Source organism: Apodemus sylvaticus, chromosome 2 (assembly GCF_947179515.1).
Source record: "Apodemus sylvaticus chromosome 2, mApoSyl1.1, whole genome shotgun sequence".
Taxonomy (NCBI): domain Eukaryota; kingdom Metazoa; phylum Chordata; class Mammalia; order Rodentia; family Muridae; genus Apodemus; species Apodemus sylvaticus.
In genome coordinates, this window is record NC_067473.1 from 73,567,002 (window position 1) to 73,580,362 (window position 13,361).

Consider the following 13,361-nt stretch of genomic DNA (forward strand, 5'->3'; position numbering starts at 1 on the left):
AGAGAAGGATTCTAACCCTGAGAGTCAGAATCAAGTGTTCCATGCTCACCGCTGTCCAGCACACATAGCTGCCGGGGGACTTCGTCCAAAAGCCAGGCTTTCATGGGAAAGCCGCACATTTCTCCCGGCAGGGCCAAAGCCGTGACACCCTCAAAAGTCTTCCCAATGGAGCACTTCAGGATGTTCTCTGCAGCTCTGCTCGGGTCAGGGGTCCTCCACTAGCCACCCTGGCAGGATGGACCAGACTGGCACAGAGGCTGGAAGACCACCAGACCTCTGGCCAGGACACCCAGCCATATCGTATCAGCATGTGCGTGCTAAAGCGCCACTGAGGCAACAGTATGTGTGGATGTTTCTGGGCTACAGCGGTACAGCTGCTAACTTAGAGGTGGCCCACAATGGGGCTGGAGAATCCTCCCTGGCCTTCCATGGAGGTTGGTGGGTGTAGCCTAGAAACAGGTCACCATAGGCAGTCTCCACAGGGTGGGCCCTGCATTTTCTTAGGGAAGCTCCCAGGGAAGGCAGCACCTGCCATGAAGCAAGGTAGCCTCTTCCAGGAACATGCTGGAAGGTGAGTGTGGTGAGCCGAGACCTGGGAGCCTGCTGAGCCTCTGCCTTCTCCAAGTGTGAGAGGAACCCAGGGTGTAGCTTCCTGATGGATCCATCGTGCCTTCCTGGTGTCAGTGTCTGTTGTCGGGGACTCTGAAGCAGAGCCTCCTCACTGTGAGTCTAACCATGGGTAAACACATTCCTCACACCCGAGAAGGCTTTCCCGTGCCAGGCTCACCACTGGGCTTCTCACCTGGCTCTGAGAGTGCTGCCTCTGTGCGTAACCTGCCACCCTCAGCACCCAAGGGTACCTTCACCTCAGCACCCAGGCATGGATGCCATAGACAAGACAACTGGCAGGGCCCCTGTGCTGCCTGGAGTCCATCATCTGCCCTTTACAGCAGACAGATCCAGGCATGATGATACAAACCTGAAATCACAGACATGGAACGCTGCTGGGGCAGGAGGCTCATATTGGCACAGGCTGGCCAGTTTTTCCAGTGACCTAAAGAACCCAGGATCAAGTTTGGCCTTGGAGTTTTCAGCCCACAGAATCATTAGATGTCACTTGCCTCTATGTTTACCTAGACTCTTCTACAGGGTATCCAGCTCTGTGAGAAGGCAGTGTAGCTGTAATGTAGCCAAGCATTAACTTTCCTTCAGCTTCATCCCCTGTCAGGGACCTCTGGGCAGTGGCAGCAGGGTGACACAGCTGGAGTTATGTGTGAGTCACAGAAGTGATCCCACGTGGGGCTAAGAACACTGAAGTCCTGCAGCTCCGGTAAGGGCAGTGGGCTGACGATTCCTGCAGAGGGTGATACCACACTGTTAGCCTGATCCAGGCTCACGCAGGAAGCAAGCCTCTGGGCATGTCCTTACTGGGCTAACTGAGGTGGAAGACAGCCTCCGTGTGGGTAGCTGATTCTGTGGGTTAGGATCCCAAACCGAATAAAACAGAGCCAGCGGAACACCAGGGTTCATCTCTCTCTGCTTCCTGCCTATGGATGAATGTGACCAACTGCCCCAGTGTCTTCCCCACCACTGCGAAATTCGGGCCAAAATAAACCCTTCCTTAAGTTTAGTTTGTCAGAACAATGGGAAAATTAATCCGTACAGGAGATCCCAGGGACTGTGTTCCTGCTGCCACTTTAATCTCTCCCTGCAGCAGCGACTACTGGGCCACAGCTTGGGCACTTGCTACAGAAGATCCAGGGAGCACACCTGTGGGGGAAAACGTCAGAGTCCATTATGAAGATGGATGGACAGTACCAGTGCTGGCTGTTGCCTGTCAGGTTCTGCGAGCAAGGCTAACTACCTGCCTGGGTCACCCTGTTGTGGAATTTTCCTGAGAGGCCTTCCACGATGTCTTTCCAATCTGGACTTAGTGTAAGATAGGCCTTTTATCTTTCTTCTTCATACACATAACCGGAAACGCAGCGTGGAAGTTTGCACAGGTAGGCTGGGTGTACAGGGACTTGGAGATGGTTCCCAGTGAAACGTAAGATCTGTCCCCAGCTGCTGCACGCCTCCTTTCAAGAACGCCTCCTTTCAAGAACCACTGCTGTGCTGACTTGGTTTCCCACCCCCCCAGCTCCCACCCAGACTGTAACCCTTCAGGAGCGGCTGGCCTCAAGTGTCCCCAGTCTTGCTGTGCTCCACACAGATCGCCTGGACCCCTACCATAGAGGAAGAATAGTCAATCAGTGGCCTGACCCAGAGGCTGGGCATCCCCAGGGTTCCGTGAGCTCTGCGAGGGGTGCAAGGTTCACTTGACTGAGGGGAGCTTTTAGCTCAGGCCAAGTTTGCGGCCTCTCAGCTCCACGAAGTCCCCTGATCGAAACCCTTGTGGTCCCCACGTAGAGCTCCGCTCTGGCTAGGTTCTCCCCCCCAACCCTGTCCCCAGCCACCTTGGGCGGCCCGAGCACTGCAAGCGACCCGACACTTCCTACTGGGAATAAGAAAGGAAAGTGCAAACCCAAGCTTGGAATCACCTGCAACGGAGCGAACCCGACGCAGCCAATCAAGGGAAAGGTTCCTCGGAAGTCCCGCCCTTGGTTCTGAGTGACAGCTGGTGAGCAGGCTGCGTTCCCAGCAGAAGGGGTTCAGGGATGCGCGAGCGCAGATTCACCAGGTCCAAGGCCTCCCCGACTGGGATCCCGTCGCGCATGCGCACCGCCCTCAGCCGGGACTTGCACCTGCTTAGAGAGTCCGCCGTTCGATCCGGTACCCCACCTGAGCATCGCACACCCAGCCATGACAGCCCATTCCTTTGCCCTCCCTGTCATCATCTTCACCACATTCTGGGGCCTCATCGGCATCGCTGGGCCCTGGTTCGTGCCCAAAGGACCCAACCGCGGGTAAGAAAGGCGAGCAGGCCTCGATTCCCTGCAGACGCTTCCCTACCCCCTAGCTGGGCTCACCCATTCACCCATGCATGGTCCCCCAGCTTGCTACCCTGCAATTCATGCCCTCACAGAAATGTCCCTACATGACTTCTTCCAGATCCCTGTGCCTGGGCTGGGGCAGCCAGGAAACAGGCTGGAGGGCTGGGAAACGGATAGATTCCGAAGTCAGGGCAAGCAGGTGGTTAAAGGTCACCCACACCCGTGCAGTCGGTAAAGGCTGCTTATGGGCACTAATGTGCTATTCTTGCCATTCTTGTGTGACATTGGGCAAATGCCAGGCCTCACCTGCTTTTTAAGACTGGTGTGAGGATTGCCCTCAGCAATGTCCTGAGTGCTGTGTATACTGGATGATTTTAGCTGCCTTCATTTTTGGAAGGTTCCTAGCAGATTTCGGCACCATTTACCAGTCCCTTCTGTTAGCCTCTCAAGTCATGAAGCCCTCACACTTTGCCCTTTGTCGGTTGTCTCAGCAGTGACTGCACGGCCAGGAGTGGGCCAAGCCGCCCTGTGATGTTAAGGGAGGGCTTGGGCATTAGTCCGTTCAGCACCACCTTGAAGTGCTCAGGCTCTGCCGTGGATTAGATTTAGCATAAACTGGAGGCATAGTCGGCTGGGCATTGCCTTGATTTCTACAAATCTGAAGGTGGCTGAGAGATTGCTGGACAGAGCACGTTCTCTTTCTAGAGGACCAGAATCTGGCACCCACATTGAGAGACTCACAACTGTTTTAACTATGGCTCCAGGAGGTCTGAGGCCCTTTCTGGCCTTTGGGAGCCAGCACACACACACACACACACACACACACACACACACACACACAGGATTTAACTGGATTCCACTACTTTACTTTGTCATCATCCCGTATCATTTCCCCTGAAAGTCTTGGTGAGCTCCTTCTTGTCTCTTCAGCTGTGTTGTAAGCCTCCCTTTTTGGCCTCCTGAGTGGGTCCAAAGCCCCTGCTTTTTCTATAACAGCCCAGCCTCTGTCAACAGTGGCAGTGTCCTTGATTCTTGCCCCATACTGTGGTCTGTTGTTTTCTTTGATGTTGCGGGGTGAATTTTGAGGCCATCCTCTGGTGGGCTGCCACAGATGGAGCGTGGACAAAGCCTTCTCCAGCATACAGATGGAGAGGTGTTTGCTGGTGGAGAAGGGAGAGATCTACAACATAGTTTGGATGTAGACAACCTTACATCGTATCCGGGTAGCAGCACCAGGAGGGCTGACACAAAGAACTGTTTCTCTGGCTCTGTATTCCAAAGCTGCTTTTCCTCTTTTGCTGTTTCAGGGTGATCATCACCATGCTGGTAGCTACTGCTGTCTGCTGTTACCTCTTGTGAGTATTGCCTTCCCCAGGAGCTGGGGGGCTGTGGTGACCACTAGCTGGGGCTGATTCTACCTCTCAGTTGACAGTCGCAGTTTTGTGGTGTCCCCAGCTGAGCTGTGAGATACATGCGTTGTGGACCAGTTCCGTAGTCTCTGCTCCTAACTGGGCCTCAGAATCCTCCAGACTGGTTTTCAAGCACGGTTTTCATGCTCCACTCTAGACTCAGTCACACAGAAATCAGCGCATCTTACTGCTAATGAATGCTGGGTGTTTGTAATAGAGCTAGTGCAACCACTAGAGGGCAGCAGAGTGTGTGACAGAGCTGGGGTGGCTTCTTAAGGCCCAAGGACACCCTCACCCACAGCCACAGCTCAGGGACATTATACACTTACAGAAAGTCAAATAAACTCACATCAAAATCCACAAATCCTGAGCGTGTTCCCTGTGCCAACCAGGACACAGACCCTGTCATGCTCTCAGAAAGTCCTCCCTTGGAATGTTGGGTATGAAGGGTCCCTCTGTGTCCAGTGCCCCTCACTCTGCTATCCCTGGCAGCTGGCTCATCGCCATCTTGGCCCAGCTGAACCCCCTGTTTGGGCCACAACTGAAGAATGAGACCATCTGGTACGTGCGTTTCCTGTGGGAGTGACGCTGGGACGGACTGGCTGGCTGGCTTCTGGCCCCAGGTACTGAAGGGAAGGACTGACTTGAGGGCAAACGGAGGGGCCTGTGGTGGGGGGAAGGGATCAGGGCCAGCGCAGGGGCCTCCTTTGGACTCAGGAATTAGTTTAAATAAAGGGAATGAAAGGCAATGCTAGCTCCTAAGAGGCACGGAGACTGCGGCCTCTAGTTCCTGTCCTCAGGAAGCTTCCTGAGTCCCAGACACACAGCTCAGTTGTAGGCCTGCTAGGCCACAGGTGGGGATAAGGTGTGAGAGACCCATCTGTAATATGAGGCCGGCTATGTAAGTAAGAGGCCAGACTGGACAGAAGGAGGTGACAGGCAGGGACAGGAGAAGGCTGAGGGAGCTTTCCGAGGACCAGGGGTGGGGGGTGGGGGTATAAATGCTGGGGAGCAGGGGGTGAGGGTGAGGGCAGGGGGGAGGGGGAAGGCGAAGGGATGTCTCCATGGTAACTTTTAATGCCTTGTGTTTTTCAGATGTCCTGTTGTGAATGGCCCAGCCTTGATGTCCCTGGAGACCCTGCATCCCCATGGCCCCACCCATCAGTATGACCATTCTGTGCTCTCCCTGCCAGCACTGTGGGATCCATACCCCCAGAGCCAACCCAGTTTCAGTTTCTGGTTTCAGTTTCCCCCGTGTTCCCAGTCAGTCATTAGGGGGCCTCCATTTTGGGAAAGCCCTTGTGCTCAGTCCGGCCACAGTGGGAGCTCTAAATCCCCATACTTGGCACTTCTCTCTCTTCCAAGCAGATCCTGGCTGCGGAGCTGGACCTGCTGGCATCTGTTTTCATCCAGGGAGCAGGAGGCAGGACTCGGCCCAGTCCCAGAAAGGACCGAGTCTTTGTGGAGAAGGGACATGTGGCCCCAAATCTCCAGGCTTTTCCACTCTGTCTCCACTGTGTTGAAATATTGGGTCAGGGTCACAGGCCTCTTCCAGTTCTGAAGTGGATTATCCATTTAGTTTCTGACACTTGTAGATGTGACATTCCTGGAGATGCTGATGACCTAAAGAAGCAGACACACCAAAACCCCAGCCCAGTCAGACTCAAAGCCTCCGTGTTTAGCCTTTAGTAGCAGGGAAGTCACTCAGCATCGGAGAGAGGTGGTGTTCTAGTCACTTTCCTCTCCCTCTGTAGATAAGCTCCCTCCCTCCCTAGTATCTGTCAGTTGGGGTACACCCCTTTTTGCCACTCTTCATTGGGTCATGGTGGGGCAGGTCCCAGATCTGGTCCCAAAAAAAGATTTGGGAGTGAGTTTGGGGGACAGGCCAAGGTGATGTTTCGGGGTACTTCTAGCACTGTGCATCCCTGGCTTCTGAGGTCCTCTGTCCCCCAAGCTCATATGGCTCTGTGCCAGGCACAGCGAGAAGGAAAATGTAAACCACAGGGGGTCAGCCCAGGGGACTCCCCCAGCCCAGGCCCTCACTCTCTGAGAGGGTGAGTAGGGCATTTTGCCTGAGTTGCCAGGGCTAGGACAGAGCTCCACAACCCATGGTTCCTAGCCAGCGGCTGGCCGAGTCCCCAGGGGAAGAAAAGCCCAGCCTTGATTATCTATTGACAGTTTATTTGGTCTTCCTCCCCTTGTAGGAGTCATTTTGGGAGCGGCAGCAGAATACACTATAGCTCAGATTGCTGGGCGTTAGGTGTGCCGGCTGCGTGGGTCTTCGGTTGGGGCCTCCGTGGGCAGCCCGTCCCGTCCTCCCCTGACTCCTGAAGCCTTCCCGTGGGGTGGGGCATGGTGAGCATGACTTGTGTTGCAAAGCTGATTCCTGTCTAATAAATCATGGTGATGCAAGACGGACATGGTAGCCACACGCAGGCCTCTCCTCGCTTGCCAGCTGCCACATGGTTGTGGTTTTTCTGTTTGTCCCCTCTGCTCAGATGTTTTCAGTTTACTGGTGGCTCTGGGGACAGGAAAAGGGGCTGTTCTTCTGGAACTTGGCACAGAGGACCCTCACAGTTTCTTCAGATCTCGAGGAGAGTCTGGCTCTACTGACTGTCCCGCGCATGGCCCAGTACCTGCCCAGTAGGAGGAAGACCATGGCTTAATCGGCAGCATCTCAGCCACTGACCTTTGCTTCCTGACCTGCCCTGATCCCGGGAGTAGGGGACCATTTCTTTAGCTTTTCCTACTGGAACCTGCCATGCCCAGCCTGCTGCATGCCTGCTGTCAGGGCTTCCGGTCTGGGGTGCCTGAGATCCTCTTTGGCCAGGGCTGGGCTAGAGGTGGCTTCTAGGCAAATAGCTGCTTTCTCCATCCAGTTGTTCTGGACTTGGAACTTCTTGGTGCTGGTTTGACAGTGGTCCTTTGGGTGCTACCAGATGTGTGTGTCTGTGATGGAAAGTCACTGAGCTCCCTGGCAGCAGTGTCTGTGCTTGGAGGGCGGAGACTGAAGACATGCTCAGGCCTGGCAGCAGCTCGCTGTCTGTGGCTTTCGCCTGTCTAGCTTCCTTTCTTCCGTGCATCCATTGGTTCCATTTAGAGCTGCGGTGACGGAGCCCACCCCGCCATGGTTAGGAGACGGCTATGGAAACAGATACTGCTACTATTGGTTCCCACAGTGTACGGCACACTCAAGCCGTTCACAGTGAGGTCGGCGAGCCCAGCGAGGTGGGTGAGCCGTGGAGATAGATGAAGGCTGTGAGCCAGGCACGTGCTTTCACTGGGCCCAGGATGGAGACCGTACATGCCGGGCACAGGACAAGCTGTTTAAAGCAAGTGCTTATGGAAAGATGCTCGCAGAGCAGAGTACAGGCTTTCACGAGGTCCCTCTGGCCTCGAGCTGTATGTGAGCTTGGAGAAAGCTATGAGGTCTCAAGCAGAGGATTTGTCTAAGCTACCTAGCTAGCTATACACCAAGGGGGATGTGGGTTCATAGAACTCATAGACTCTAACACAGCAGGGCCATATGGAGGGCTGAGAGCACATGCCCGCCCGCCCTCTGCTAACATTACATCCCCTACACCTTTGCCAAGATCTATGTTATATCAGGGCCTCTCCCTCCATGCTCAAGGTGGGAATTTGCAGGACTAGCGGGGGCTTCAACAAAACTACCCAAAAGTTAGCCTGTGAAATGGCTTGGCAAGTAAAGGCACTTGCTGTGATGTCTGCTACCCAGAACCTCCACAATGGAAGAAACACGTCCTGCAAGCTGTCCTCTGATCCTCATATGTCCACTGTGGCACCACCCACCCAGATACATGCATGCACCTACGTACATACATATGTGCGTGCGCGCACGTGCGCACACACACACAGATACATGCATGCTCCCCCACACATGCACACTCACACTAAAATATATAGAGAAGACTGGTCATTAAAGCTACAACATAGATTTCATTTAACAACCTCTCTAGAGAAGGCTCCGAACTCTAATCACATCTTTTCAGTAAGGAGAGAGCATGTCAGAGAGAATAAGGGAGTCGGGAGAGGTGTGATCAGGGGATCCAATCAAATAAAGGAAGGTCAGGATTACAGAGGGCTGGTTAAGTCAAGTGGGTAATACACACACAATCCCGCACTCAGGAGACAGGCCACAAGGGTAATGACTGCATGGTCAGTCTGGACTACTTAAACCCTGTGATGTGGAAACTTCTAGTTCTTTGGAAAGTTAGTTATGCCAATGATGTTTTGCTGGGGCACACAGGTGCTAAAGCAAGCGCATGAAAGACTGTTTTCCTGAAGCAGACACAGGTGAAAGGATGTTTGGATATAGCAAACATGTGAAAGGAAGCTTGATGAAGGAGTATAAATATGAGCCCACAGGCAGTGGGAGACGAGCACTGAGCCTTGGTTTGCTCTGTCCCGCTATTCTTCGGTCAATGACAAACATGTATTGGTTCACCTTACATAGTGTTGTTGAGCTCAACTTGTGATAACTTGAACATTGAGAGAAACTTGCCCAAGAGCTGCTCACGAGGTCCCTGTGGCAGCTTGCTGCTTCTGTGGCCTTGCCTCAGGGCGGTTGGTGAGCCTGGTGGATTGAACTGTAGCTGCCTGGTGTCTGCTTGCTGAGAGGACTGGACTGTAGCTGCCAGTTCGTGCCTGGTGTCTGCCTGCCTAGAGGACTGGTCTGCAGCTGCTGAGTCATAGTTGGTGTTTGCTATGGGACTGAACTGCTGCCCAAGAAGATCAAGCTCACCTCCAAAGAACTATCGCTGAACAGGTCCACTTCCCCATTATCTTAATAACGTTTCTCTTCCACTACCTCTGCTGAGTAGAGAAGAAGTGGAAACCTTATTAAAAATTGGTTGCAAAAAAATTTTACAACCTACAACCCTGTCTCACAAACCAAGGTCCAGAGAGAGTACTTGCCAAATGTGCACAGGATTAGATTTTATGCCCAGCACCATATACACAAATGGTCAATGTCAATGAAATGAGGCTGATTGTGTTGGCTCATGATGAGAGAAGTTAGGTCTTTGCTCTTCCAGAGGTTGGGAGAGGTCATGTTCTCCGCGATGAGGGCATTTCTGATTAACACTATTCAGGTCCTTGCCAGTGACACTCACAGGTTACTGGAGATGTACACACAGACATCTTGGAAACAGGAGGGATTTGCTGCTGTGAGGTGTTGTCAGTAAGTGTCAAGGAGGCTGACACCCCAGTCAGCAGCAGCATAAGGACTTGGACTTGTTCACACGGCCTTTGGCCACCTTGCTTCTGCCCTGAAAGACGACATGCATGGCTCCAGGTTTGTGCAGAAACACAGGCCCTATGTCCCCCAAGATAGCCTTCCTCATGGCTAAAGAGCGGAGGCTGAGATCTGCCTAACAGCTTCCAGCCTGAGGGGAGGAGGGGGACAGGAGGAGCCAGGTCATCCCAGGCCTGAGGTCAGGACATTTCAAAGGAGTGGTCCACAGGACTTGGCCTTGGGCTTCCGAGGGGCTGTGCTAAGGTGGCTCCTGTTTCTGCTCCCTATGGGGGAGCTGGAGGTCATCATAGGCTCTCAGAATGTCCCTAGATTAAATATATTTACAAATATATATATATATACAGATATATCTATATAGTAGTTCTGAGCCCTGGCGGGGCCAAAATGGGAAGTTGTAGTAGAGACCATCAGTCATAGCTATTGGAAGGTCCATTGAGAAACACAGAGGTGCCCAGAGCAAATTTAAACCTCACACGGCCTGCAGAGGGCAGTGTGTGCAGGGCGCGCATCTCCAGAAAGATACATGCAATACTTGGCGGGGCAGCTGACATTCAAGGTCAGGGCTTTATCAATGGCTTTGAGCCAGAGCCGTGGTGGATGGTTCTTCAGCCCGAACCACACCTGGACGGAACATCCTTGTTCAATAGTGATGCTGACTGATGTTTACTGAGCAGTCTCTGCAGATCTGATACTGCTTGGGAGACCAAAAGGCAGAAAGCTAAGAGGCTGCAGCAGTATTGCCCTTGTTCCAGGCCTCCTTACAGCCTCCTGTGACATCGTTGTGTTTCAGCATCACAGAACTGGGACAGTCCAGCTGTTGGCAGGGACACCCATGGGCCCAGGTTCTCACTAGGTAGAGTAAGGGCTGCTTTTGTCCTTCCAGAAGCTGTGGCATGGGGCTTTCAGGTGACTTTGTTTGCTTCATGTCCCCCTGCCCCCAAACTGTTGAAAAATCTGGAACTGTGAGAGGATGACTGTGAGTCCTTGTGGGTGTGGCTGCCTCTGAAGGCCCCCCTGCCTGAGTGACTTCACTGTTTATGAAACTGTTTCTGGGAACATAGTCAGTTGGCAGGGGCTCCTGTTTTGTTCAACTTGTAACATCAGAAAAATGGAAGCAGATGAAGACAGTTCTGTGTGAATCCAGGCCACACTCTGGTTAACAAGTATCTCCCTGGGGAGACGTTGGGAACACATGCAGCATTCCAGTAAGACAAAAGAGAGTGCAATGGAGAGGGCTTGTGGGAACATGGCAACTGGTTATCAACAACATCCTGATTACTAGAAAATTGGTGGGTGTAGATCTGAAGCAGTCTCACCTCAACAGAATGTTTGATAATATATCTATTAACTAGTTTAAGTTACCCATTCCACAATGTATGCATACTCCAAAGCATGGCATTCTGTGGAAAATAGTTTTTATTCTACATTTTACCATTTGTGCAAGTGTGTGTGTGTGTGTGTGTGTGTGTGTTTGCCCATGCAATCCACAGTATGCATGTGGAGGTCAGAGGTTACATTTCAGAAGTTGGCTATTTTGTACCTGATCAAGCTCTGGTCATCAAGTTTGGCAGCAAGTGCTTTTACCCACTAAATCATCTGCTGGCCCAGACTCTAGATTTTAAGCCAGATCCAGATCAGAAGAGTTCTGGTGCCGAATGAGGCCCTCAAGGATCCCGCTGGGTTTCCTGGCCTTGAAGGAATGACTGTTCACCCTAGGTAATTAGATGGACTTTAGGGCTTTGGGGAGTAAGTAGCCTGTGAGTTCCTGGATACTTAGCAGCATCCCTGACTACCCACAAGACAACATCAGGCTACCCTTCCCTGCTTCTGGTTATGACAGCTATAAATGTATCCAGTTGTTTTGAGACGTTCCCTGGGGAAGACTTCTCTTGTCCCCATCCCTCCCTTTCTCACACACAGTGGGAAGCAAAACTTTAGAACATTGGTTCATCAGCGGTTTCTAAGTTTGGCCTTTGCCCTAGAGCTCTGTGAAACTCAAGGAAAGGAGACACCCTAGGGTGTTTGTCACCTTTTCTCTGGCCATTCTTGGGGAAAGGAAGCATCAATGCAGGCACCGGAGTACCTCTGTGTTGACCCTACATTCAAGATAAAAGACTATGGCAGCAGCTCAGGTCTTGCTCTCTCTGGGAAGCTCAGAGCTCTGCTCTGACAAAGGCATGACACATTTTGGGGGTGCAAACTCCTCACCTCCCCATCCATGTCTTCTCAGCCAGAAGATCCTGGCTGCTGCGTTTTCACCAGTTGTGACCCAAGGCATTAACCTTGCCTTTTGTCTGCACAATCAATTCAGCAAATAGACTTTGTCTCCCCAAGCTCTGGCCGACTCCACCAAGTCTCCCGAGAGAACGCTGTGGGCAGGCGCCACCTCTAGCACCAGTGCCAGTTCCAGGATGCATTCTGAGTTCCAGCCTCAAAGCTGAATCAATGTAGTAAGAGTTGGTCATGCTTCACAGAGGCTGCGACCCGGAACTGGGAACGTGGACTCAGGTGCCTGTCAGTCAAGCACTGGCAGCTACCCATCACGTTATTTTGACATATTAGTGCTTTAAACTCTGTGCCAATCAGATTCTGCCAGGGTCTCAGCCCACTGCTCTTGCTGACCCACCTGACAAAGGAAATACTAACAGCTCAAGTGCTTTAGAAAAAAACCACCCCAAGCTGGGTGGTGGTGGTGCACGCCTGTAATCCCAGCACTCTGGGAGGCAGAGGCAGGCAGATTTCTGAGTTTGAGGCCAGCCTGGTCTACAGAGTGAGTTCCAGGACAGCCAGGGCTATACAGAGAAACCCTGTCTCAAAAAAAAAAAAAAAAAAAAAAAAAAAAAAAAAAAAAAAAAAAAAAAAAGAAGGAAAGAAAGAACCATTCAAGAGTTCAGTGCTGAGACACTTGGCCTGTTCACAGTTATATCTATGTTTGTGGTGTCTGTAATTTCTAAATGTGTAGTTATATTAGTTTTCTGTTGATATAAAATACCAACACCAAAAAGCAACTTAATGGGAGAAAAGAGTATATTTTGGCTTCTGGTTCCCGAGGGCTAGTCCGTCATGGTGGCGAAGACCTGGAGGCAGAAGCAGGAAGCTAGCTGATCACATTCTTCACCCACACACAGGAAGCAGAAAGAGAGGGGCGGGGCAGACAGGAAGTGGGACCAAGCTCCAGCAAGGCCCTGCCTCCTAAAGCTCTAGAACCTCCCTAAACAGTGCCACCAACTGGGGACAAATGTTCAATACATGAGCCCCTGGGGAGCATATTTTATTCAAACCACAATGATCTTCTCAAGTGCTTTGGGAGGGCAGAGGGGAGGGAGTGGGCACTGACTGGTGCTGATCGTGTAGTCCCTTGGAAAAATAAACATGTAAAAATAAAAACCCAGGGTAGTCCTAGCTCCCTCTGAAGGGGGCTGCAGAGAGATGCTGATGCTTTCGGTTGTAGAAGTATGATAAATTTAAATTCTGTAGTTAGCTCTAGCATGTAGGAAGCAGAGGCAGGAGGATGACAAGTTCCAGGCCAGCCTGGTTTACATCTTGGAGTATAAGACATGCATCTTGTCTACCTCTTTAAAAAAAAATGTCTAGTCCTGGTACATACTTGCAATCCTGGCATTCAGAAGACAGAGGCAGGGGGATTGTTGCAAGTTTCAAAAAACTCAGGGCAATAAAATGAGACTGTTTCAAAACACACACACACACACACACACACACACACACACACACACACACACACAC

The 13,361-nt window shown here is 51.9% G+C and overlaps 1 protein-coding gene across 1 annotated transcript; it reads left to right on the forward strand.

The window, feature by feature from the left end:
- The first annotated feature begins 2,668 nt into the window (after nucleotides 1–2,668).
- Atp6v0e2 (ATPase H+ transporting V0 subunit e2) lies at nucleotides 2,669–5,578 on the forward strand. The gene is made up of 4 exons (XM_052172516.1): nucleotides 2,669–2,906; nucleotides 4,241–4,288; nucleotides 4,835–4,965; nucleotides 5,438–5,578. Exons 1-3 carry the CDS (start codon nucleotides 2,803–2,805, stop codon nucleotides 4,926–4,928), a joined length of 246 nt encoding a protein of 81 aa, XP_052028476.1. The 5' UTR covers nucleotides 2,669–2,802; the 3' UTR covers nucleotides 4,929–4,965; nucleotides 5,438–5,578.
- Nucleotides 5,579–13,361: the final 7,783 nt, after the last annotated feature.

Coding starts and splice junctions, on each gene's coding strand:
- Atp6v0e2 (XM_052172516.1), top strand. CDS start 2,803: ATGACAGCCCATTCCTTTGCCCTCCCTGTCATCATCTTCACCACATTC. Junction 2,907..4,240: donor CCCAAAGGACCCAACCGCGG/GTAAGAAAGGCG, acceptor TTGCTGTTTCAG/GGTGATCATCACCATGCTGG. Junction 4,289..4,834: donor GCTGTCTGCTGTTACCTCTT/GTGAGTATTGCC, acceptor TATCCCTGGCAG/CTGGCTCATCGCCATCTTGG.